General features: G+C 43.2%; 1 protein-coding gene across 5 annotated transcripts in view; it reads left to right on the top strand.

Annotated features, from left to right (window-relative positions):
- Nucleotides 1–27,371, top strand: part of LOC115168355 (adenylate cyclase type 6) — a 66,931-nt gene that overhangs the window by 6,152 nt on the left and 33,408 nt on the right. Inside the window, exons 1-3 of one of the 5 annotated variants that reach the window (XM_029723532.1) lie at nucleotides 3,271–3,523; nucleotides 6,426–6,675; nucleotides 6,912–7,848. In XM_029723532.1, coding sequence (XP_029579392.1) covers nucleotides 6,656–6,675; nucleotides 6,912–7,848 — 957 coding nt within the window. In that variant the 5' untranslated portion in view covers nucleotides 3,271–3,523; nucleotides 6,426–6,655. Of the gene's footprint in view, nucleotides 1–3,270; nucleotides 4,030–4,057; nucleotides 4,075–6,425; nucleotides 6,676–6,911; nucleotides 7,849–27,371 lie in introns of those variants that run through there. The other 4 variants (XM_029723531.1, XM_029723528.1, XM_029723529.1 and 1 more) reach the window with 4 other exon arrangements.

Here is a 27,371-nt window from a genome sequence, read left to right as displayed (position 1 = left end):
TTTGCTGTTGTTCTGGGATTGATTTGCACGTTTCGCACCAAAGTACGTTCATCTCTAGGAGACAGAACGCGTCTCCTTCCTGAGCGGTATGACGTCTGCATGGTCCCATGGTGTTTACACTTGCGTGCTATTGATTGTACAGATGAACGTGATACCTTCAGGCGTTTGGAAATTGCTGCCAAGGATGAACCAGACTTGTGGAGGTCTACAATTTTTTCTGAGGTCTTGGCTGATTTCTTTTGATTTCACCATGATGTCAAGCAAAGAGGTACTGAGTTTGAAGGTAGGCCTTTTAATACATCCACATGTACACGTCCAGTTGAATTAGCCTATCAGAAGCTTCTAAAGCCATGACATCATTTTCTGGAATTTTCCAAGCTGTTTAAAGGCACAGTCAACTCAGTGTATGTAAACTTCTGACCCACTGAAATTGTGATACAGTGAATTATAAGTGAAATAATCTGTAAACAATTGTTGAAAAAATGACTTCTGTAATGCACAAAGAAGATGTCCAAGCCGACTTGCCAAAACTATAGTTTGTTAACAAGAAATTTGTGGAGTGGTTGAAAAACGAGTTTTAATGACTCCAACCTAAGTGTATGTAAACTTCCGACTTCAACTGTATATGTTATATGACATACATGATTTTGTTATTAACTATTAAATAGTAGCCTACAGCAAAGTGTGCTTAAATCATTTCTAACTTGTTAACAATTTCTGCTAGCTAGTTTTTGCTACTAGGTGTGTTTTAGCTTGCTTGAGCCTGCTGACTGAGGAGTGTTAATACACCTGTTTCCATACATGTTTCATTTTATAACATGTATTTTACAAAGGAGCTGTTTAATCTAACTGCTTAACTATTTATCTCTACATGGAATTGAATTGTTTTTTTTAACTCATTTTTTTCTAATCTTTACTATCTGATGTGTGGAGACATTTCACTTCAGCTAATGTAGAAGGAAAAGCTGTGTACTTGGCAAATACTGTGCCAAATCATATGTGAAGAATGCAACAAAGATGCAGAATCATCTGGCCAAGTGCATGAAGTTCCTTCAGTGCTCACAACAAGCAAGCTCTGACACAAGTCCCTCTACTTCTATTCGATGTGAAAATGATGAATCAGACACCTTATCGATAACAACAGCTCATAGTCCTCCTGGAATCAGAAGTGTTTTTGACTCAATGGAGGAACGTAGTCAGAGAAATGCTGATGAATGTCTTGCTCGAGCTGTGTATGCAACTGGTTCACCTCTGATGCTCACAGGTAATGTGTATTGGAAGAGATTTCTGAATGTTCTTCGCCCAGCATACACCCCTCCAACCAGACATGCTTTATTTACTAATTTGCTGGATGCGGAGTTCAACAGAGTTCAAGTGAAGGTCAAGCAAATCATAGAGAAAGCAGACTGTATTGCAATCATCTCTGATGGGTGGTCAAATGTTTGTGGGCAAGGAATAATTAACTACATCATCTCTACCCCTCAACCAGTATTCTACAAGAGCATAGACACAAGGGACAACAGACACACCGGTCTCTACATTGGAGATGAGGTGAAGGCAGTCATCAATGACCTTAGACCACAGAAGGTATTTGCACTGGTGACAGACAATGCTGCGAACATGAAGGCTGCTTGGTCTAAAGTGGAGGAGTCCTACCCTCACATCACACCCTTTGGCTGTGCTGCTCATGCATTGAATCTGCTCCTCAAGGACATCATGGCACTGAAAACAATGGATACACTCTACAAGAGAGCCAAAGAAATGGTTAGGTATGTGAAGGGTCATCAAGTTATAGCAGCAATCTACCTCACCATGCAAACCTGAAACCTATAGCAGTAGCCATTGCACAGATTGAGGGAGACAATGCCATCCTGTCTGATGTCCAGACTCTGCTTGCAGATGTAAGAGAAGAAATCCGTACTGCCCTGCCCATTTCACTGTTGCTCCAAGCAGAGGAAACTGCAGTTCTGAAATACATCAAAAAGCGTGAAGACTTCTGCCTGAAGCCCATAAACGCCGCAGCGTACATGTTGGACCCCAAGTATGCTGGCAAGAGCATCCTGTCTTGTGCAGAGATTAACAATGCCTATGGTGTCATCACTACCATGTCTCGTCACCTTGGCCTGGATGAGGGCAAGGTTCTTGGCAGTCTGGCGAAGTACACTTCCAAGCAAGGGTTTTGGGATGGAGATGCAATATGGCAGTCGTGCCAACATATCTCGTCAGCCACCTAGTGGAAGGGGCTTTGTGGATCTGAGGCTCTTTCCCTTGTTGCCTCCATCATCCTCCAAATCCCACCAACATCAGCCACCTCAGAGCGCAACTGGTCCTTGTTTGGGAACACACACACACCAAAGCACGCAACAGGCTGACAAATACCAGATTTGAAAAATTGGTGGCCATCCGGGCAAATTTTTGGCTTTTTGAGCCTGACAATGAGCCATCCTCAACAAGGTTGGAAAGTGACAGTGAAGATGAGGCCTCAGAGTCTGATGTTCAAGAGGTGGACATTGAGGAGGCCCAGGGAGAAGACATGGAAGCCTGAGAGGAAGACAACCAAAGCTTTAGTTTCTAGACTATAATTTTATAGATGTATGTTGGAAACGTTTTTGGGAGATGCGATGGATCATTGGGGATCATTCAATTCTCTTTCTTTTGTTGTTCAGTGAAATCATCCCATGGGAAGAGTCAACTCACTTAATTAAAGTTCAATCCGTAACTAAATATATATATATATATTTTGCATATTTCCATTAATTCCCATATATTCCCGTTAATTTCCATATATTCCTGTTAATTCCCACCACTGAATATTCCCCAAAATATGCAACCCTAGTCCGGGTTAAGCAGGCATTGTGTCAAGAAGAAGTGCGGCTTGGTGGGGTCGTGTTTTGGATGATGCACGGCTCTCGACTTTTGCCTCTCCCGAGTCTAATGGGAGTTACAGCGATGGGACCAGACTGTAACTACCAATTGGTGAGAAAAAAGGGTAAAAAAAAATCTAAAATTAAATAATAATAATTAAATGTGTTTGCATGATTAATGCCTAAGCAAATAAATTCCTCTGTGTCCTATCTGTGCTTGGAGTTCAAAACAGTTAACCCAAACTAAACTAGCAGTATTATAAAAAGCTTTATTGAAACGTTCTCAGAACGTTATTTAATTACCTTCAAATAACCTCGAATTTCCGTTCTCAGAACGTTAATAAAACATCCCAGAAAAATTTAAGGGAACCATAGTAAAACATTCTTAGAACCTCACTGCAACCTACAAATTAACATTCCCAGAACAGGCGAAATGTTCAGTTTTACCTGTCAGAAAACAGATGGCTTCGTTCACAGAACCAATGGGGAACCAAAAACGTACGTTCCCACAACTTCCAAGGAACCAAATGTGCTAGCTGGGTATGCACACACTGTTTGCATTATGTAACGCCAGCATGCTGCTTGCTGTCCGGTCGAAATGTCGTGCAAACGTCCCGGAGGAATAGTCCCCCGCATTCTATTCTACAAGCGATAGCGAGGTAGGAAGGAAAGGATTCAGGCAGGATGTCTACAGCCACAGCCATACAAACCCAGAGATAATATGCAGTTGTAGCAGTTGAACGCCGTAACGATTGGCAACATCACGACATTTGTAATAGGGGCACCGCACTGGTCGACCTTGTGCACGGGAGAGAAGGGACCGTTCGGAGCCGGAGGGGTGTAGCGTCCACTTTGACTGAAGGCTATTCTCCTTGAACCCCTCTTGATCAACCAGAAGCCACAACCAGCAGCCTGGACGGATACGTGCCAGAGAAGGCATACGATAGCCATAGCGAGGAAAATCTATTTTTGCTTCAACAACACAACATGCCTACCGACATGAGCGGCTTCTCGTGTTCCCAATGAAGAAAAAAATGCAACGAGAGGCGACAGCACATCAGCGTTGCGTTGATATAAGCCGTTCTGCACATTCAAGAGCTCAGGTCGTTTTGAGGCCTGTCCCTGGTACGCTCAGTTGATGAGCGTATAGGTGTAGGGAATACTGGTATTTATGAGGCTGTATCAGCTTTGATACTGTAATGTCGTGATGGTGATCATTCTACTTATTCATTAGATTTTTATGATAAGGCAATGTTTTCTTAGTTATTATATGGTTATACATTGGGCTCCCGAGTGGCGCAGCGGTCTATGGCACTGCATCTCAGTGCTAGAGGCGTCACTACAGACCCTGGTTCGATTCCAGGCCGTATCACAACCAGCCGTGATTGGGAGTCCCATAGGGCGGTGCACAATTGGCCCAGTGTTGTCCGGGTTAGGGTTTGGCCGTTATTGTAAATAAGAATTTGTTCTTAACTGACTTTCCTAGTTAAATAAAGGTTAAATAAAATAATTATTCCTAAATCAGCAGAACTAGACATATAGTAATAATTGTATATAACCATATAATAATAAATCATTATGTCATTCATGCGCATATAAATATGCATAAACTACTATAGACTATAGAATATGTTGCACTAGTCTTATTATTATCATGGATGGGTATAGCTCTGCACAGATGATAAATCAGTTCCAGTAGTCATTGGTAAAATAATGCACGAGACCTTCAATACATTATAAAAGCCTAGAATGTGGAATTTCTTTCAATGTACAACTTATATAAGTGACAAGATTTGTTGCGCTTGTGCCCGAATATAGCCTACCTTAATTTAAAGAAATTAGGAGAAATCCCTCCTTTGTCTAATTGATTCAGGAAATGTACGTTTGAAGGGTCATTTGCATTGATGGAGGTGTGTTAGCTGCTTGGAATCAAAGTTGCCACTAAACCACAGATCTAGGTCCAGCTTTTCCTTCCCCAATGCCCAACTCTAACACCATGAGGTAAAGAGTCAAACTGACCCGTAATCTGTATTTGGAGGCAGATGGAGGAGGGTAGTGATACAGGCATCATGTCCATGATGGTTGCCCAATCTGATTATTTTCCAGTGATCTTGTCTTCATCAGTGAGCGAATGAGTCAGTGATAATTTTCATGTCATCCGTGTTTCCTTCCAGTGATGACAGGCTCTGACACCCACCACCTGTTATCACATCTTCCTCTTTACATCTTTAAAGAGTCAAGCCACCAAGGAAAGAATAGCCTAAACCTTGACAAATGTTTAATTTCTGATAAGGGGCGTCATACACACCAAAAAAAATTGAGGGGGCAAAAAGTATGTGAGGATGGCTGGAGGATGATCTGGAGGGGGGCTAGGCCCTTTCCTAGAAGTTGGAGAATTTAGCATTTTTCAAATACCTGAAACAGCTTTTTCCTATAATGTATAGCCATAATCATTATTCTTAACTCTATGTAAAAAGAGTTTATTTTTCTGCATATCAAGCCATAAGACTGCTGAACAATTAATCAAATGGCCACCAGACTATTTACATTGACACCCCGACACTGCTACTATTTGCTGTTTATCATCTATGCATAGTCACTTCACCCGTACTTACATGTACAAATTACCTTGACTAACAAGTAGCCCCGCACATTGAATCGGTACCGGTACCCCCTGTAAATAGCCTCGTTATTGTTATTTTATTGTGTTACCTTTTATTATTTTTTACTTCAGTTTATTTGGTAAATATTTTCTTAACTCTTCTTGAACTATACTGTTGGTTACCGGCTTGTAAGTAAGCATTTCACGGTAAAGTCTATACTTGTTGTATTCGGCGCATGTGACAAATAAAGTTTGATTTGATTTTGATTTGATTTGACCTCTTGAGCTGTCTGTATCCTCCTGACTAGAGGTTATTTCTTTAAAGAAACAAAATTTGCTTCTCTGCATCTCTGCAAAAATCTGGGTAGAAGATTGAAAAGAATGTGAGTCTTAATCAGTGCATTTAGTAATCGCTTGCTTTATCTAAAGCCTACCTTGCCAGCAGGTATGCCAGCTAAGATAGTTAAACAAGCTAGCTACTCTAATTTGATTGATAGCCTGAAATGGCTTCTTGGTAGCTAATTATGAGGTTGGGAGATTGGGAACCTATCTTGGCTAGCTAAAGCCAGCTTCATAAAATGCTAGGTGGCTAGTAGTATTACAGAGAAACAACAACAAAACATGAAAGACTTTTATTTATATATATTATATTTTTTTACAGGACAAATCTGAGGGTGCACGTGCCCCTGTGCCCCCTATAGGCATGACGCTTCTGTTTGTGAGGATGATGGTATTGTTGTCTGACTATTCTTAGAATGCACGTATTGAGAGTTGCTCTTCATCACCGAATGATGATTGTACAACTTTCATGTATGACTTTGTTTTTGGGTGCTGTCACTGACCCATGACATAAATGTATGGTTAAGTGGTTTTCTGAGGCTTTTGCTAACACAATTCTTACTTCTAATTCCCTTCTAATTTCACCTGTATTTGTCTGTGTTTTGTGTCTCTCCTCCAAGACTCAGAAGCCCTGGAGGTAGGCCGGATCATAGAGTGATTCCCTAAACCCTGCCTTTCACATCAGCTGCTCGGTCCGAAACGCTGGTTTGACACGCCTCTGGACTTTCCCCGGTCACGTTCACCCACCTACCCATACCCCTGCAGAACTGCGTCTGAAACCCCTCACTTCTTCAAACCTCTGCCTGCTGGGATAAATGAGTGGAAGGGCTGGAGAGGATAGGGCTGGGATATGTACCAGAACCCACACAGGTAATGTCCACAGTCATACAGGTGACCTTAGAATAACAGGTGAACAGTTTTTATTTTGGACATTAGGTTAAGAAAATACATGTGAAGGTTGTTCTTTTTTTTCTTAAATCATTTTCAGAAGACTATGTTGCATGTCTAATTTGAGTTAGTGGATCTATGAATGTTTCCAAGTTTATTGAAACTCGACCTGCCCCCGCCCATCTACGCTGTGCTTGTCCCCCTTTTCTCCTACACAGAATGTCCTGGTTTAGTGGCTTCCTAGTGGCCAGAGTGGATGACCGAAAGACCTCGTGGGGGGAGCGCAATGGCAAGAAGTCCAAGCAGAAGGGAGGCTCATCCCTTTGCAACCCGCGTTACATGAGCTGCCTGCGGGATCCGGACGCCATGGAGCCCCCCTCTGGAGCCCCCCTCCACCCCCACCACCGCGGAGGGCTGGCTGGGGCGGCGGGCGGGGGGGGCAACTTTGGCGTGCGCTGCATTTGGCAAGAGGACCACTACGGCAGACGGGGTGGCGCCACCGGGGAAGGGGTGGGGCTCAAATCTGTCGACCTGGGCTTTGAGGATGGGGACCTGAAAGGGAGGAAGGTGGGGTGTAGTGGGGGTGGCGGGAAGGGGGTGGATGAGGGTCCCAATGGGGAAGGTGAGGTGACGGTGGCGGACTGCTGGCTGCGGGTGATGCAAGTGTTCCAGTCCAAGAAGTTCCAGTCTCATAAACTGGAGCGTCTGTACCAGCGCTACTTCTTCAGGCTCAACCAGAGCTCCCTCACCATGCTGATGGGGGTGCTGGTGATTGTGTGCGGCGTGATGCTTACCTTCCATTGTGTCCACGCAACCCCGGACGTGGCCTACTCCTCGGCCCTCTCTGTGGCCATGGCCTTGTTCATGGCTCTTATGGTTGTGTGTAACCGGAACGGCTTCCACCAGGACTACATGTGGATGGTGAGCTACCTGGTCATCGGGGTGCTGTTGCTGGTGCAGGTGTTCGGGGTGCTGATGGTGGCGCCTCGCAGCGCATCTGAGGGCATCTGGTGGTCTGTCTTCTTCATCTACATCATCTACACGCTTCTGCCTGTCAGGATGAGAGCAGCCGTGCTGAGCGGAGGGGTGCTCTCCACCATTCACCTGGTCACCACCTGGCAGTTCAACCAGGAAGACCTGTTCCTCTGGAAACAGGTAGGAACTCAGCCTGCTCCTGTCCATCATAAAGATATAGTATATGTTGTATTTCATTATGTGGGTGCCATAGTGTACACAACTGAAGGGAACTTTTCTATTGTTGTCAAGCAACGTCTTTGGCATGACAATGAACAAACACAGACACGACTATCCAAATAATTTGTGACCGGCACTATTCCTTTGGTTGTCCGGCTATGTTAATTAACAGAGTTTTCTGCTTTGGCTTGAGTGTAGACCTACATTCCACTCACGGTTGATGAGACATTTGGGGTTAGATGTGCTTCTTGGCCTGCAGTGTGTTGTATTCATTTGTTTAAATGTTTCTATGGCTGCAGTGAGTGTGTCTTTGCAAGCTGAGACTTTGTGGTATCTGGGCCTTGCTCTTGGACCTACAGCACGGGCTACAATATTATTGTTGTATCAGTGCAGCCAACCATGTGGTTCAAGTCTGACAAGACATTGTTTTCAGGGGCATGTTTGTGGATTTGGCAGCATGTGCAGTCCCTAGGGAAAGTCTACACACCCCTTGCACAGTCTTCACATTTTGATGCCTTAAAATTCTATCAAAAAAATATGAAATTGGGGGAGTTCCTACCGATCTACACAACCTACTCCACAGTTTCAAAGTAAAATACAAATTAGAGAGAATGTTCAGAATTAATAAAAATACATAAAAATGAAGTTGTATTGATTGTGTGTCTGTCTTCACACACCAGAGTTAATACTTTGCACCTTTGGAAACCATTATAGCTGTGAATCATTTTGAATAAGGTTTTACCAACCTTGCACAACTCTTCGGGCAACATATATCCATTGTTTTTGTCAAAATTGCTCAAGTTCAGTACATTTGGTTGGTAATCATTGCTGTACAACAATATTCAAACCGTGTCCCTGATTTTCAAGCAGATTTAAGTCAGGACTGAGACTGGACCATTCAGGAACACTCAACACCTCTTGGAAAATCATTCTGGTGTCTTTGACATTGAAATTGGTGTTATTGTCCCGCTGTAAAATAAAACTCTATCCCAGGGTTAGGCTTTCAGAAGACTGAGGAGGTTTATACGTAAACCTTTTACATAGTCTTTGCTCCTGCTGTTGACAAGCATACAAATAACAAGATGCTGCTACCACAATACTTGAAAGTGTTACTTGAATTTCCGTTCACTTTGAGTAGGTTATGTAGATCGGAAAGAAGAAAAAAAGATTTAAAAAAAGATTTCATTTTAATTCAGAAAAATGTAAAGACATTTTGGTCACTGGATGGAACAGTGTTTGTCACTGTGTTGTCACTATATTTCTGAATGTTTTGTAATAGTGTGTTTGTCAGTGTGTTGAGGCAGTGAGTGTGTGTGTGTGTGTGGGTGCAGGTGTGTGTGTGTGCGAGTGTGTATCTGTGTGCTTGTGTATGTACGTGTGTGTATATGTGTGTGTGGCCTACTGTAGGTTGTTTGTGCATCATGCCAAGGACCCAGGGGCTAGCTGAAGGTCAGTGGGCTAAATTAACCGCCTCGACCGGCCGGCTGTGTATGTATTTGTGTCTGCGTGAGTGTTTGTGTGTGTGTGTGTACGTGTGTGTGTATGTGTTTGCACGTGCTTACATGCGTACTCGTGTATGTGCACATGCTCATGGCGCGTGCAGGTGTGTGTGAGTGTTTGCCAGAAAGAGAATATCATGGCCCATGATAATATAAAGCAGTATCACTCAGGTCTCTGTGCTCCCACACAAGAGACACTTTGTACTTTTTCCAAGGGTGGGGGGTTCTGTATGGAGGCTGAGGCTAGGTGCATTCTGTACTACTGTAACCGTTGTGTAACAGTTTATGACCATTGGGAGGAAATATGGGATAGGAATAAAGTGGCGATCATTCCAGGAAAAACAATAAGGGGACAGAAGAATGTTTGGCTTCATGGTAGAACATTAGTCGTTATATGTTGATTGAAGGGAACAGGATTTGATAACTGCCCACTGAGAGAGTGCTCAGCCTTGGTCCAGGTTCACATTTTCACAAGGCAATTGTGCATGAAATGACTTCATGTCAGAATTACAGGCTTTATACACTGAGTGTACAAAACATTGCTCTTTCCATGACATAGACTGACCAGGTGAAATCTATGATCCCTTATTGATGTAACTTGTTAAATCAATTTCAATCAGTGTAGATGAAGGGGTAGATTGTGTATGTGTGCTATTCAGAGGGTCAATGGGCAAGACAAAAGATTTAAAAGCCTTTGAACTGTGTATGGTGGTAGGTGCCAGGCTCATCGTTTGTGTCAAGAATTGCAACACTGCTGGGTTTTTCACACTCAACAGTTTCCCGTGTGTATCTAGAATGGTCCACCACCCAAAGGACATCCAGACAACTTGACAACTGTGGGAAGCATTGGAGTCAACATGAGCCATCATCCCTGTAGAACGCTTTAGACACCTTGTAGAGTCCATGCCCTGACACATTGAGGGTGGGGGGTGAGGGGTGAGGGGTGGGGGTGGGGGGAGGGGTGGGGGGTTTTGCACTACATATTAGGCAGGTGATCTTAATGTTTTGTACACAGTGTAAATATACACTCTATATACTCTATATACTCTATACACATATTTTGTAAAAAACAGAGTTGTTTACCAAAGGACGTTACTTAGGAAGAGGAAAACGGAACCCATTTGGTTTCTGTGAAAGAAAGATAAGAGATAGTTTACAACGTGTTGTTTTTCATTCATTGGGACAGAACTATACTGGACTGTCACTCATGACTAGACTAGTGTCTATTATTGATCAAGCCAATGCTTGATGTTATTCATCAAGCCACTGTAGGAAAGATCACTGCTGAAGAATATGGTAGCCTACCAACATCTGTGTAACATCTCTATGGTGCTATATGGTGAGAACTGGGCTACTGGGCATGTGCATAATGTAAAGGTGTTCTCAATGACCCCCACATCATGCATATCCCTCAATGCACACAGTGTTTTCCTTGCTGTGGTAAAATTAATGAGGGTCCTATTGAATGAGCAGAGCTGAGCGATGGTGAGATCCTTCCTGTGATCGTCCATGTGTGTACAGGGCTGTACAGTAATAAAGTGCCATCCATCACTTCTTTACGATTGTGTGCAAGTATTTCCCCTTTCTCCGATAACTCATTAACCTCGCTGGGTTTCTGTTGGCATCGTTAGCCACAGATAATGATGAACGAACACATACAGTGTAATGACATTGTGGTGTAATTAGGATGCAGGGTATGTTGTCTGCTTGTCACTTGTATGTATCGCTGGCTTCTCTCCACCTGTCACTGATCCAAACCCCCTGCTGAGAGCATGTCTCCCTGGGCTGGATTACAAATCTAGAACCAGGATGTGTTTGGGCCTTTAATCTGTCATGGTCTGTGTGGAAATAAGACCTCTTCTTCACTCACTAGCGCTGTAACCTTTTTCATGTGTGTGTGTGTATGTGACTGTGTGTGTGTGTGTGCATATGAGTGTGTGTGTGTTTCTGTGTGGGTTGAGGGGACTGTACACATATTGTTTCCATTTACAATAATGGAAGGCTGTGTTCTCTGAAAGGCCTTGGTGTGTAGATGCTGTGTGTGCGCGCACATTTGTGTATACTGCATGTGTGTTTGCATGTGTGAAATTGCAATCCCAATGCAACTCTTAAAAGTCTTTAAACATTGTAATAATTGCAAAGCTTTAGAAAAATCCTGGAATAGCTTCACTGCTCGCTGGGAGGTCAAGGGCAATTCAAGGAGTCTCCAGGCCAAACCCTTCACAGACTGTAGATCCTGCTCACACTGTAGGGCTCCTCAGACACACGTCATTATCATGTGTTTTTTTGTATTTCCTTTAGCAGAACAAAGGGGATTGCAGATCTAACACCCAGATCAGATCGTTGTCCAGGTAAATGTGCTCCGTGGAGAGACTATGCTAGACTAATGCCTTTAGCTGCATCATAGCTGCTAACCTCAAGGTTAATTGTCCAGAATGATCCTGCGTTTAGAACCAAATATTTCTTATGGATAACATTTCAGTACATGACACTTATTTTGTCACTTGGATAGCCATTATAGTGTATTGTGTGTGAAGTGTAGCCTAAAACTGCAGTTTTTCATGTATGAGTATTTTTGTGTCATAGCCAGCGAAACAGACCTAAACTTCTTCCTACTCTCTCAGTTTTTTTATTGTAAACAACCAAATGAAACATTTTGGAAGAAAGCCTCACTCAATTAGAAAATGCTCTCTCTCTTCCCCCCCTCCCCTCTGCTCTTTCCCTCACTCTCTCTTTGTAATCATCAATGTCTTCTCTTTTCCCAGCTGGAATCAATTAACCACACAAACACACACATTCACGCACACACACAACCCCTGGTTTCTGTTGGCTCATGGCTCTCCGTTAAAGGGTGTACTTTGTTCTTCTTTGGGAACGTGAAGGCCAACACATTGTCCTCTGTGTGTGTGTGACTGTCTGTATATATATGTGTGTGTGTAACAATCTCACAGAAAAATTGTCATAATAGTTGTGTAATTCCGATCTAAACATTGGAAAGGTTGGCATGGTTCTTCTCAGTGCCCGGCCACCACAGACAAATTAAACAGTGGAGACAAAGACAACACAGGAAGACACCACAAAGTGGAATTGTAAATGACTAAGGACATTTTTGTTCCCTTATGTGGTACAAGCTCATTTGTTGGTCTGCGTATTTAGCGTTTCTGCTGAACGTTGTGTTGCTTCACATGGAACAGTCTTATCAGAGTCTGCATCATAGCAGCCACTCAACCTATCCCTATCTGTATACACACACTTACACTCACAGCCATGTGTGTGTACCATGTTGCACACACTAACACGCACTCTCCCTCATGCACAAGCACACACATGTGCATGCTAGCAGACAGGCTGGCACGTACCCACACACTCATATGCACACACACACACACACACACAACGTTGGTCATTTTTTCTGTGACACTTATTAGGGCTGGAAATTTCAAGGGACCTCACGATACGATACTATCATGATACTTATGTGCCAAAAAGATGTGTATTGCGATTCTCATGATTCTCACGATTCTATATGTATTGCGATTCGATACTGTGGTTTTATTGCGATTCAATGTTCTGAACATATTACACACCATATGTCTGCTGTAAACGGACAAGAGCATGAGAAAATTTGTTTTGATCAGTCGTGGAAATAAAAGTACTGGAAAAAAATAGGCTTCCAATTTAAAAAGAAGATGGAGAACAAGCTATGAAGGAAAAATACTGGAGTTTTGGTGCAGGTACAGCCAACTAGCGCAAACATAATACTGCGATATTGTCAATATGATACAATATATCGTCAAAAATAATATACCGATATGTAACTGTATAGATTTCTTCCCCCATCACTAGCGCTTATGCACACACACACACACACACACACACACACACACACACACACACACACACACACACACACACACACACACACACACACAAAGTCAAACACGTTGGTATTTGTTTCCGTAGTACTTCATGACACCCAACCTAATGCATTTGTGGGATAGATCTTTGATCCTCTTTGATCCCCAACCACCACAGAGTTCCTGAAAGCCCATTAGATGGACAGACGAACGAACAGACAGAGCATTGAGCCATGCTGTGGGACTCTGAGTCAGGGGACAGTCAATATGTTTCAATGGCCTGTTTGTCTCCTCATGACATGGTTAAAACATTCCTTATTTTATTCCTTATTTTGCCTGGACAGGAATCTGAGCTGACAGTTGTTCATCATTTTGAGGGGTGTTTGGGGATTCTACAAGAGATATTACACACTGACCTATACAGTGCATTCGGAAAGTGACTTTTCAACTTTTTCCACATTTGGTTTTTAGAATACATTTTTAAAAAATGCTAATTTTTACAAACTACAAACAGAAATACCTTATTTACATAGGTATTAAGAACCTTTGCTATGAGACTTGAAATTGAGCTCAGGTGCATCCTGTTTCCGTTGATCATCCTTGAGATGTTTCTACAACTTGACTGCAGTCCACCTGTGGTAAATTCAATTGATTGGACATGATTTGGAAAGGCACACACCTTTCTATATAAGGTCCCACAGTTAACAGTGCATGTCAGAGCAAAAACCAAGCCATGAGGTCAAAGGAATTGTCCGTAGAGCTCCGAGAGAGGATTGTGTCGAGGCACAGATCTGGGGAAGGGTATAAAAAATGTCTGCAGCATTGAAGGTTCCCAAGAACACAGTAGTCTCCATCATTCTTCAATGGAAGAACCACCAAGACACTTCCTAGAGCTGGCCGCCAGGCCAAACTGAGCAATTGAGGGAGAAGGGCCTTGGTCAGGGAGGTTATCAAGAACAAGATGGTCACTCTGTGACAGATCTCTAGTGTTCCTCTGTGGAGATGGGAGAACATTCCAGAAGGACAACCATCTCTGCAGCACTCTACCAATCAGCCCTTTATAGTAGAGTGGCCAGACTGTAGTCACTCCTCAGTAAAAGGCACATGACAGCCCGCTTTGAGTTTGCCATAAGGCACCTTCAGGACCTCAGAGTGGGGTGAAGGTTCACCTTCCAACAGGACAACGACCCTACGCACACAGCCAAGAGTGGCTTCGGGACAAGTCTCTGAAAGTCCATGATTGGCCCAGCCAGAGCCTGGACTTGAACCCGATCGAACATCTCTGAAGAGACCTGAAAATAGCTGTGCAGCGACGCTCCCCATCCAACCTGACAGAGCTTGAGATGATCTGCAGAGAAGAATGGGAGAAATTGCTCAAATACAGGTGTGCTAAGTTTGTAGCGTCATACTCAAGAAGACTCGAGGCTGTAATCGTTGCCAAAGGTGCTTCAACAAAGTACTGAGTAAATGGTTTTAATACTTACAGTTGAAGTCGGAAGTTTACATACACTTAGGTTAGAGTCATTAAAACTAGTTTTTCAACCACTCCACTAATTTCTTGTTAGCAAACTATAATTTTGGCAAGTCGGTTAGGACATCTACTTTGTGCATGACACAAGTAATTTTTCCAACAATTGTTTACAGACAGATTATTTCACTTATAATTCACTGTACCACAATTCCAGTGGGTCAGAAGTTTACATACACTAATTTGACTGTGCCTTTAAACAGCTTGGAAAATTCCAGAAAATGATGTCCTGGCTTTAGAAGCTTCTGATAGGCTAATTGACATAATTTGAGTCAATTGGAGGTATACCTGTGGATGTATTTCCAGGCCTGCCTTCAAACTCAGTACCTCTTTGCTTGACATCATGGGAAAATCAAAAGAAATCAGCCAAGACCTCAGAAAAAGAATTGCAGACCTCCACAAGTCTGGTTCATCCTTGGGAGCAATTTCCAAATGCCTGAAGGTACCACGTTCATCTGTACAAACAATAGTACGCAAGTATAAACACCATGGGACTACGCAGCCGTCATACCGCTCAGGAACGAGATGCGTTCTGTCTCCTAGAGATGAACGTACTTTGGTGAGAAAAGTGCAAATCAATCGCAGAACAACAGCAAAGGACCTTGTGAAGATGCTGGAGGAAACAGGTACAAAAGTATCTGTATCCAGAGTAAAACGAGTCCTATATTGACATAACCTGAAAGGCTGCTCAGCAAGGAAGAAGCCACTGCTCCAAAACTGCCATAAAAAAGCCAGACTACAGTTTGCAACTGCACATGGGGACAAAGATCGTACTTTTTGGAGGACTGTCCTCTAGTCTAATGAAACAAAAATAGAACTGTTTGGCCATAATGACCATAGTTATGTTTGGAGGAAAAAGGGTGAGGCTTGCAAGCCGAAGAACACCATCCCAACCGTGAAGCACGGGGGTGGCAGCATCATGTTGTGGCGGTGCTTTGCTGCAGGAGGGACTGGTGCACTTCACAAATAGATGGCATCATGAGGAAGTAAAGTTATGTGGATATTTTGAAGCAACATTTCAAGACATCAGTCAGGAAGTTAAAGCTTGGTCGCAAATGGGTCTTCCAAATGGACAATGTGTCACGTCCTGGCCAGTATAAGGGTTAATTAGTATTGTAGTTTGGTCAGGACGTGGCAGAGGGTATTTGTTTTATGTGGTTCAGGGTGGTGTGGTTGTTTAAAGGGTGTTTGATTTAGTATTTCCGGGTTTTTTGGTTGATGGTCTATGTTTATGCATTTCTATGTGTAGTCTGGTGAGTGTGTTCTACGTTTGGTTAATTGGGGTTGGGACTCTCAGTTGAAGGCAGGTGTTGTCTATCTGCCTTTGATTGAGAGTCCCATATATTAGGGTGTGTTTGTGTTTGTTATTTGTGGGTGATTGTTCCGTGTTTAGCGTAAGTAAGCCTAACAGGACTGTCAGTTTATCGTTCGTTTTCTTGTTTGTTGTTTTGTATTCGTGTTGATTTAATTCAATGTTCAAAATGAACAACTGCACACCTGCTGCGTATTGGTCTACCTTTTCCGATGACGATTTCGCATTATCGTCAGAAGACGAAGATAATTGTGACACAATGACCCAAGCATACTTCCAAAGTTGTGGCAAAATGGCTTAAGGACAACAAAGTCAAGGTATTGGAGTGGCCGTCACAAAGCCCTGACCTCAATCCTATAGAAAATGTTTGGGCAGAACTGAAAAAGCGTGTACGATCAAGGAAGTCTACAAACCTGACTCAGTTACACCAGCTCTGTCAGGAGGAATGGACCAAACTTCACCCAACTTATTGTGGGAAGCTTGTGGAAGGCTACCCGAAACATTTGACTCAAGTTAAACAATTTAAAGGCAATGCTACCAAATACTAATTGAGTGTATGTAAACTTCTGACCCACTGGGAATGTGATGAAAGCAATAAAAGCTGATATAAATAATTATCTCTACTATTATTCTGACATTTCACATTCTTAAAATAAAGTGGTGATACTAACTGACCTAAGACAGGGAAAGTTGACTGGGATTAAATGTCAGGAATTGTGAAAAACTGAGTTTAAATGTATTTGGTTGGCTAAGGTGTATGTAAACTTCTTCAACTGTATGTAAATGTGATATTTTCTAAAAAACTGTTTTTTGCTTTGTCACACATGATCTGAATTCGCTTCGAATGCACTGCATGTGAACGCAGACATACAGGGTTTTTGCTGGTGAGAATACGCCTAATGTCTCTGCATTCTGCATGTTCACACTTGACACAGTTCACACATTTGATATTCAGTGTTTGCTGTTCATGAACATTGTTGTTTTGTTTCTTGTGAAGCAGCAACATTTTCTAGGATCTTTGCAACAGTCCCCCTAGAGAAGCAAGGACCAATGAGCAACATAAGAAAGGAATCATCATTTTACCATCACTTCTGAGAATGACTTGAACAAAAAAAGCAGCACCACTGCTAAGCAATCATGTCTCCCTCAGTGTTTGTGTTCAGTTCAGTCCAGCGGTTGCCACGGAAACAACCACGACTCACGTAGTCAAGACCCAGTAGGCTGTGTTGGTTTATACAGTTGAGTTGCTGCTACATTTTAGCACATTTTTAAGCAGATCTATACTTTTTCTCCCCTATCGATCAGATTGTGTAAAAGGATACGCGTATTCTGAGCCTGTACCATGATTCTGAGCCTGTACCATGATTCTGAGGACCCTGTACCATGATTCTGAGGAGCCTGTACAAGGATTCTGAGCCTGTACCATGATTCTGATGAGCCTGTACAATGATTCTGAGCCTGTACCATGATTCTGAGGAGCCTGTACAATGATTTGGAGCCTGTACCATGATTCTGAGGAGCCTATAAAAAGATTCTGAGCCTGTACCATGATTCTGAGGAGCCTGTACAATGATTCTGGGCCTGTACCATGATTCTGAGGAGCCTGTACCATGATTCTGAGCCTGTACCATGATTCTGAGGAGCATGTACCATGATTCTGAGGAGCCTATACAAAGATTCTGAGCCCTTACCATGATTCTGAGGAGCCTGTACAATGATTCTGGGCCTGTACCATGATTCTAAACATGTACCATGATTCTGAGCCTGTACCATGATTCTGAGCCTGTACCATGATTATGAGCCTGTACCATGATTCTGAGCATGTACCATTCATGTTGGGGGACCTCTTAGTATTGTGACAATGTTTTTTAAATCCGGACAGCAGAATTAGGAGTTAGGGTTAAGGTCAAGGTAATAGTTTATGTTAGTGGCTGGGTTGTGCTATCCGTGACCTTATGACATCCCTACCCCTTTGAAGTTGCAATTTAAAATGGTTAAGGTAAGGGTTAAGGTTAGGGTTAGGCAAGGGTGATGGTTATGGTTAAGGTTAGGGTTAGGGTTTAGGGAAGTGTATAGCACTGACCGTCAACCAAAACCAGGGGTTGTGTTCTGTGTGTGTGTGTGTGTGTGTGTGTGTGTGTGTATAGCCTGACCGTTGTTTTAGAGCTTTGATCTCTAACACGAATTACAAAATGGCGGCTAGATTCCGCTGCCATCCACAGGCATGACCATAGGGATAGTACATTGTGCTGTATACAAGCTGTGCTCTGTTGCTGAGATAGCACTGAGCCGTTGGGCTGCGTAGGCCTTTGTTCTCCCCTCTGGTGTGGATATGGCACAGTCCAAATGTAGAATGGACTATGGCTGGGAGAGAAGGCACTTGAGCGGAGATTGGGGGCAATATGTGGGAGGGAGAAGTACACACAGGATGTTTTTTTTGCCATTGTCTGTCTGGTTCAGAGAAGCTAATCTGTGGTCATCTAGCTGAGGGGTCTGTGACGTCGGAGGGGATGGCTGCCGTTTTACGGGCTCCTCACCAACTGTGCTATTTTGTGTGTTTTTTCACATTGTTTGTTACTTATTTTGTACAGAATGTTGCTGCTACCGTCTCTTATGACCGAAAAGAGCTTCTGGATATCATAACAGCGATTACTCACCTCGAACGGGACGAAGATGTTTTCTTTAATGAGTCCAACGTGAAGGATATACTGCTTCTCCGAGACCAGGCCCAAATCCCTGTCCTTCGCGTGAAGAAAAGATGGAAATACAGGGGCGGAGATTGGGGTGCCATGTGAGAATTCGTCAGCGAGTGGGGAACCCGCCTCTACCATCCATTCTATTGGCCAACGTGCAATCACTGGAGAATAAACTTGATTATCTCCGTTTGAGACTATCCTACCAACGGGATATTACAAACTGTAATATCTAATGTTTCACAGAGTCGTGGCTGAACGACAACACAGACAATATACAGTTGGCTGAGTTTTCCATGCATTGGCAGGACAGAACAGCTACATCTGGTAAGACGAGGGGTGTGTGTCTATTTGCAAATAACAGCCGGCGCGCAATGTCTAATATTAAGAAAGTCTCAAGGTATTGCTAGCCTGAGAGAGTTTTCGTTTATATTTTTCGTAGCTGTCTATTTACCACCAAAAACAGATGCAGGCACAAAGACTACACTCAACAAGCTGTATAAGGCCATAATCAAACAAGAAAATGCTCATCCAGAAGCGGCGCTTCTAGTGGCTGGGGACTTTAATGCAGGCAAACTTCAATCCATTTTACATCATTTCTACCAGCATGTCACATGTGCAACCAGAGGGAAAAAACTCTTAGACCACCTTTACTCCACACACAGAGACGCATACACAGCTCTCCCTCGCCCTCCATTTGGCAAATATGACCATAATTCTATCCTCCTGATACCTGCTTACAAGCTAAAACTAAAGCAGGAAGTACCAGTCACTCGCTCAATACGGAAGTGGTCAGATGACTTTGGATGCTACGCTACAGGACTGTTTTGCTAGCACAGACTGGAATATGTTCCGGGATTCATCAGATGGCATTGAGGAGTATACCACCTCACTGGCTTCATCAATAAGTGCATCGACGACATCGTCCCCACAGTGACCGTACTTACATATCCCAACCAGAAGCCATGGATTACAGGCAACATCCGCACCTTGTGAAAGGCTAGAGCTGATGCTTTCAAGGAGCGGGACACTAATCCAAACGCTTATAAGAAATTCCGCTATGCCCTCAGACGAACCATCAAACAGGCAAAGAGTCAATGCAGGACTAAGATTGAATCCTACTACACCGGCTCTGTCGCTCGTCAGATGTGGCAGGACTTGCAAAATATTACAAACTACAAAGGGAAACTACCCAGAGCTGCCCAGAAACACGAGCCACCAGACGAGCTAAATCACTTCAATGCTCGCTTTGAGGCAAGCAACACTGAAGCATGTATGAGAGCACCAGCTTTTCCAGACGACTGTGTGATTGCGCTCTATGTAGCCGATATGAGCAAGATTTTTAAACAGGTCAACGTTCACAAAGCCGCGGGGCCAGATGGATTACCAGGACGTGTACTCAGAGTATGCGCGGACCAACTGGCAAGTGTCTTCACTGACATTTTCAACCTCTCCCTGACTGAGTGTAATACCTACATGTTTCAAACAGACAACCATAGTCCCTGTGCCCAAGAAAGCGAAGGTAATCTGCCTAAATGACTACCGCCTGTAGCACGTCGGTAGCCATGAAGTGCTTTGAAAGGCTGGTCATGGCTCACATCAACACCATCATCCCAGAAAACCTAGACCCACTCCAATTTGAATACCGCCCCAACAGATCCACAGATGACGCAATCTCAATCGCACTCTACACTGCCCTTTCCCACCTGGACAAAAGGAACACTTCCTGATGGGCCACACTTAGATGGTAAGGGTAGGCAACAACACATCTGCCACGCTGATCCACAACACGGGGGCCCCTCAGGGGTGTGTGTTTAGTTCCCAACTGTACTCCCTGTTCACCCACGACTGCGTGGCCAAACACGACTTCAACACCATCATTAAGTTTGCTGATGACACAACAGTGGTAGGCCTGATCACCGACAACGATGAGACAGCCTATAGGGAGGAGGTCAGAGACCTGGCAGTGTGGTGCCAGAACAACAACCTCTCCCTTAACCTGGGCCAAACAAAGGAGCTGATCATGGACTACTGGAAAAATACTTCACTGGGGCCAAGCTTCCTGCCATCCAGGACAACATCTATTGTTGTTACTAAGATGAAGATCAGATCAAATTTTTGGACTAATTTATGCAGAAATCCAGGTAATTCCAAAGGGTTCACATACTTTTTCTTGCCACTGTACCCCCTGTAAATAGCCTCCTTATTGTTATTTTATTGTGTTACTTTTTATTTTATTTTTTACTTTAGTTTATTTAGTAAATATTTTCTTAACTCAATTTCTTGAACTGCATTGTTGGTTAATGGCTTGTAAGTAAGCATTTCATGGTAAGGTCTACTACACCTGTTGTATTCGGCGCATGTGACAAATAAAATTTGATTTGATTTGATTTTGATTTGATGCTGCATGCTTTGGATGCTTCTGGGGCATTGTAAAAGCTCACTGTGTTTTCAGGCCTAGTGTGGGGGAGGGAAGAGGAGGCTGTTAAAACGCTTGATTCTTTACTCATATTACAGTTTACTCAATTTACTTATGACGCTGCCTACTCCAGACAACTGTTTTTGTCATACGAGCAAAAAATATTGCACTTTATTTGGAACACTAAGCCAGACAATATTAAACGTTCCTATTTATATAATGAATATGAGTTTGGGGAACTGAACATATTAAATAATAAAGCATTAAATGTCTCATTAAAATCTTCACTAATACATAAATTATACTAAGATTACTAAGAAAGGCTCATCCATTGTTCATCCTTTCTTGCCTTCATACAGATTACAACTTCTCATTTATGGTTAGTTGAAAATCAAACCTTTTTCAGGTTTAGCTAAGGATTTTATGAATGGGAATGGTGGAGTTATGTCACACATGCAGCTATCGAAAATATATGGGAATATTTGTTCAGTCCAAAGTTCTAACCAACTCATTGCAGCATTACCACAAAAATGGAGGCCGCAAATGAAAGGGGGAGAAGGTAGGGAACTTATATTAAAAACCAAAATTGGCTGAAAAAATACACTACTTTCATTTGAGGACACTTTGACAGCTGCCTCATACAGGTTGCAAAATAGCTCTGAAAAGATTTTTAATGTACTGATTCCATGGCACATGGTTTATGAACTGATACACAAAACAACGCTTGATTCAGCATTGAGTTTTCCATTTAAGTTATTATGTTATATATATATACTGTATGGGGCATACAACAGTCTCAGCTCTGCAGATTTTGCTGCAAAGAAAGAGAATCATTAGATCATTTATTCTGGTATTGTCCCCATGTAGCTTGATTCTGGTCACAGGTTCAGGAATGGATGAAAAATCACAACATTCATTTAAAATTGACCCTACAAATAGCAGTGTTGGGTGATTTGGAAAGCCATAGTCAATCAATAAACTATATAAATATACTATGGGGAAAAAATGACTCTTTAACTTACAATCTGTGGATAATATGAGACTGGTGATCTTAGGCTTGTGTGCGGCTGCTCGGCCATGGAAACACATTTCATGAAGCTCCCGATGAAAAGTTCTTATGCTGACGTTGCTTCCAGAGGCAGTTTGGAACTTGGTAGTGAGTGTTGCAACCGAGGACAGACAATTTTTATGCACTAGGCGTTTCAGCACTCGGCGGTCCCATCCTGTGAGCTTGTGTGGCCTACCACTTCGCGGCTCAGCCATTGTTGCTCCTAGACGTTTCGACTTCACAATAACAGCACTTACAGTTGACCGGGGCAGTTCTAGCATCACAGAAATTTGACGAACTGACTTGTTGAAAGGTGGTATTCTATGACGGTGCCACGTTGAAAGTCACTGAGCTCTTCAGTACGGGCCATTCTACTGCCAATGTTTGTCTGTGGAGATTGCCTGGCTGTGTGCTTGATTTTATACACCTGTCAGCAACGGGTTTGGCTGAAATAGCCGAATCGACTAACTTGAAGAGATGTCCATATACATTTGGCCATGTAGTGTAGGTGGGATGGGCTGAGAGTAGCAGAGGGGTGGGATTAAAAATCTCATGATCGGTAATAGTTATTACTGAAAACACTATAAAGATGTCTGACTACTATGTATCCAAAATGAAACGTGTATAATCAAAAACGATATATATTTTTATGTAACTACTGTGTAATAAAGTAACATGTATGTAACATGTGTGTAAAATGTATACAGTACCTTTCAGAAGTTTGGACACACGTACTCATTCAAGGGTTTTTCTTTATTTTTGAATTTTTTTACATTGTAGTAATAGTGAGGACATCAAAACTATGAAATAACACATATGGAATCATGTTGTAACCAAAAAGGTGTTATTTTATATCTTAGATTCTTCAAAGTAGCCACCCTTTGCCTTGATGACAGCTTTGCACACTCTTGGCATTCTCTCAACCAGCTTCATGAGAAATGCTTTTCCAACAGTCTTGAAAGAGTTCCCACATATACTGATCACTTGTTGGCTGCTTTTCCTTCACTCTGCGGTCCAACTCATCCCAAACCATATCCTTGGTCAAATAGCCCTTACACAGCCTGGAGGTGTGTTTGGGTCATTGTCCTGTTAAAAAACAAATGATAGTCCCACTAAGAGCAAACCAGATGGGATGGCGTATCGCTGCAGAATGCTGTGGTAGCCATGCTGGTTAAGTGTGACTTGAATTCTAAATAAATCACAGACAGTGTCACCAGCAAAGCACTCCCACACCATCACACCTCCTCCTCCATCCTTCACGGTGGGAACCACACATGCGGAGATCATCCATTCACCTACTCTGCGTCTCACAAAGACACGGCGGTTGGAACCAAAGGACAGATTTCCACCAGTCTAATGTCCATTAGTGTTTCTTGGCCCAAGCAAGTCTCTTCTTATTATTGGTGTCCTTTAGTAGTGGTTTATTTACAGCAATTCGACCATGAAGGCCTGATTCACGCTGTCTCCTCTGAACAGTTGATGTTGAGATGTGTCTGTTATTTTGTAACTCTGTGAAGCATTTATTTGGGCTGCAATTTCTTAGGCTGGTAACTCTAATGAACTTATCCTCTGCAGCAGAGTTAACTCAGGGTCTTCTTTTCCTGTGGCGGTCCTCATGAGAGCCAGTTTCATCATAGCACTTGATGGTTTTTGTGGCTGCACTTGAAGAAACTTTCACAGTTTTTTAAATTTTCCAGATTGACTGACCATGTTGTTTCTCTTTGCTTATTTGAGCTGTTCTTGCCATAATATGGACTTGGTATTTTACCAAATAGGGCTATCTTCTGTATACCACCCCTACCTTGTCACAACATAACTGATTGGCTCAAACGCATTAAGAAGGAAAGAAATTCCACAAATGCACTTCTAACAAGGCACACCTGTTAATTGAAATGCATTCCAGGTGACTACCTCATGAAGCTTGTTGAGAGAATGCCAAGAGTGTGCAAAGCAATCATCAAGACAAAGGGTGGTGTCATGTCCCGACCAGTAATAGGGGTTATTTGTTATTATAGTTTGGTCAGGACGTGGCAGGGGGTGTTTGTTTCATGTGGTTTGGGCTATGTATTTAGGTAGAGGGGTGTTTGGTTTATGTGGTCCGGGGTTTGTTAGTCTATGTTCTATGTTAGTATTTTTCTATGTTCTATCTAGTCTATTGTAGTTCTATGTTTAGTTAATTGGGGTTGGACCTTCAATTGGAGGCAGCTGGTTATTGTTGCCTCTGATTGAGGGTCCTATAATTAGGAGTTTGTTTTCATGGGTTTTTTGTGGGAGATTGTGCTGTGTATAGCTTTGTGCCTTACCGGCCTGTTATTCGTCGTTGTGTTTTGTATACGTGTTTGTTTTGGGTTTTTCCTTCTTTGTCCGTAATAAAGAAGATGAGTGTACATATTCCCGCTGCGTTTTGGTCCTCTCCTTACGTGACAGGTGGCTACTTTGAAGAATTTCAAATATAAAATATACTTTGATTTGTTTAACATTCTTTTGGTACTACATGATTCCATATGTGTTATTTCATAGTTTTAATGTCTTCACTATTATTCTACAATGTAGAAAAAAGTCAAAATTAAGAAAAACCGTTGAATGAGTAGGTGTGTCCAAACTTTTGACAGGTACTGTACGTGGTGGAGGATGGGCCAATTTTTTTTTTTTAAATACAATAAAAAGTTGTCTGTCATCCAATAACCCGATGGCCTCTCTCTGATAATGGTTTGGCTGGGGTTTTGTTTGGGTGTTATTATTCTAGAATCCTGTCTGTGTGGATCTCTGTTAAACAGACCTGTTTGATGGCTCAAATTCTGAATGATGATGCTGAGAGTTTGTGAGAGAAAGGAGTAGTTAGTAGTTAGTCAGTCGACACCCATAGACAGTAGTTAGTCAGTCGGCACCCATAGACAGTAGTTAGTCAGTCGGCACCCATAGACAGTAGTTAGTCAGTCGACACCCATAGACAGTAGTTAGTCAGTCGGCACCCATAGACGACAGTAGTTAGTCAGTCGGCACCCATAGACAGTAGTAAGTCAGTCGGCAACCATAGACAGTAGTTAGTCAGTCGACACCCATAGACAGTAGTTAGTCAGTCGGCACCCATAGATGACAGTAGTTAGTCAGTCGGCACCCATAGACAGTAGTTAGTCAGTCGGAACCCATAGACAGTAGTTAGTCAGTCGGCACCCATAGACAGTAGTTAGTCAGTCGGCACCCATAGACAGTAGTTAGTCAGTCGACACCCATAGACAGTAGTTAGTCAGTCGGCACCCATAGACGACAGTAGTTAGTCAGTCGGCACCCATAGACGACAGTAGTTAGTCAGTCGGCACCCATAGACGGCAGTAGTTAGTCAGTCGGCACCCATAGACAGTAGTTAGTCAGTCGACACCCATAAACAGTAGTTAGTCAGTCGGCACCCATAGACAGTAGTTAGTCAGTCGGCACCCATAGACGACACTAGTAAGTAAGTCGACACCCATAGACAGTAGTTAGTCAGTCGGCACCCATAGACAGTAGTTAGTCAGTCGGCACCCATAGACGACAGTAGTTAGTCAGTCGGCACCCATAGACAGTAGTTAGTCAGTCGGCACTCATAGACGACAGTAAGTCAGTCGGCACCCATAGAAGACAGTGGTAAGTCAGTCGGCACCCATAGACGACAGTAAGTCAGTCGGCACCCATAGACGACAGTAGTAAGTCAGTCGGCACCCATAGATGACATTAGTAAGTCAGTCGGCACCCATAGACGACAGTAGTAAGTCAGTCGGCACCCATAGACGACAGTAGTAAGTCAGTCGGCACCCATAGACGACAGTAGTTAGTCAGTCGACACCCATAGACAGTAGTTAGTCAGTCGGCACCCATAGACGACAGTAGTAAGTCAGTCGGCACCCATAGACGACAGTAGTAAGTCAGTCGGCACCCATAGACAGTAGTTAGTCAGTCGGCACCCATAGACGACAGTAGTTAGTCAGTCGGCACCCATAGACGACAGTAGTTAGTCAGTCGGAACCCATAGACGACAGTAGTTAGTCAGTCGGAACCCATAGACAGTAGTTAGTCAGTCGGCACCCATAGACGACAGTAGTAAGTCAGTCGGCACCCATAGACGACAGTAGTAGTCAGTCGGCACCCATAGACAGTAGTTAGTCAGTCGGCACCCATAGACGACAGTAGTTAGTCAGTCGGCACCCATAGACGACAGTAGTTAGTCAGTCGGAACCCATAGACAGTAGTTAGTCAGTCGGATCCCATAGACAGTAGTTAGTCAGTCGGCACCCATAGACAGTAGTTAGTCAGTCAACACCCATAGACAGTAGTTAGTCAGTCGGCACCCATAGACGACAGTAGTTAGTCAGTCGGCACCCATAGACAGTAGTTAGTCAGTCGGCACCCATAGACAGTAGTTAGTCAGTCGACACCCATGGACAGTAGTTAGTCAGTCGACACCCATAGACAGTAGTTAGTCAGTCGGCACCCATAGACAGTAGTTAGTCAGTCGGCACCCATAGACAGTAGTTAGTCAGTCGGCACCCATAGACAGTAGTTAGTCAGTCGGCACCCATAGACAGTAGTTAGTCAGTCGGCACCCATAGACGACAGTGGTTAGTCAGTCGGCACCAATAGACAGTAGTAAGTCAGTCGGCACCCATAGACAGTAGTTAGTCAGTCGACACCCATAGACAGTAGTTAGTCAGTCGGCACCCATAGACGACAGTAGTTAGTCAGTCGGCACCCATAGACAGTAGTTAGTCAGTCGGAACCCATAGACAGTAGTTAGTCAGTCGGCACCCATAGACAGTAGTTAGTCAGTCGACACCCATAGACAGTAGTTAGTCAGTCGGCACCCATTGACAACAGTAGTTAGTCAGTCGGCACCCATAGACGACAGTAGTTAGTCAGTCGGCACCCATAGACAGTAGTTAGTCAGTCGACACCCATAGACAGTAGTTAGTCAGTCGGCACCCATAGACGGCAGTAGTTAGTCAGTCAGCACCCATAGACAGTAGTTAGTCAGTCGACACCCATAAACAGTAGTTAGTCAGTCGGCACCCATAGACAGTAGTTAGTCAGTCGGCACCCATAGACGACACTAGTAAGTAAGTCGACACCCAAAGACAGTAGTTAGTCAGTCGGT

The sequence above is a fragment of the Salmo trutta genome, chromosome 30 (genome assembly GCF_901001165.1).
Source record: "Salmo trutta chromosome 30, fSalTru1.1, whole genome shotgun sequence".
Taxonomy (NCBI): domain Eukaryota; kingdom Metazoa; phylum Chordata; class Actinopteri; order Salmoniformes; family Salmonidae; genus Salmo; species Salmo trutta.
Note: the sequence above shows the minus strand (reverse complement) of the source record. Positions and strands in the feature narration are given on the sequence as shown.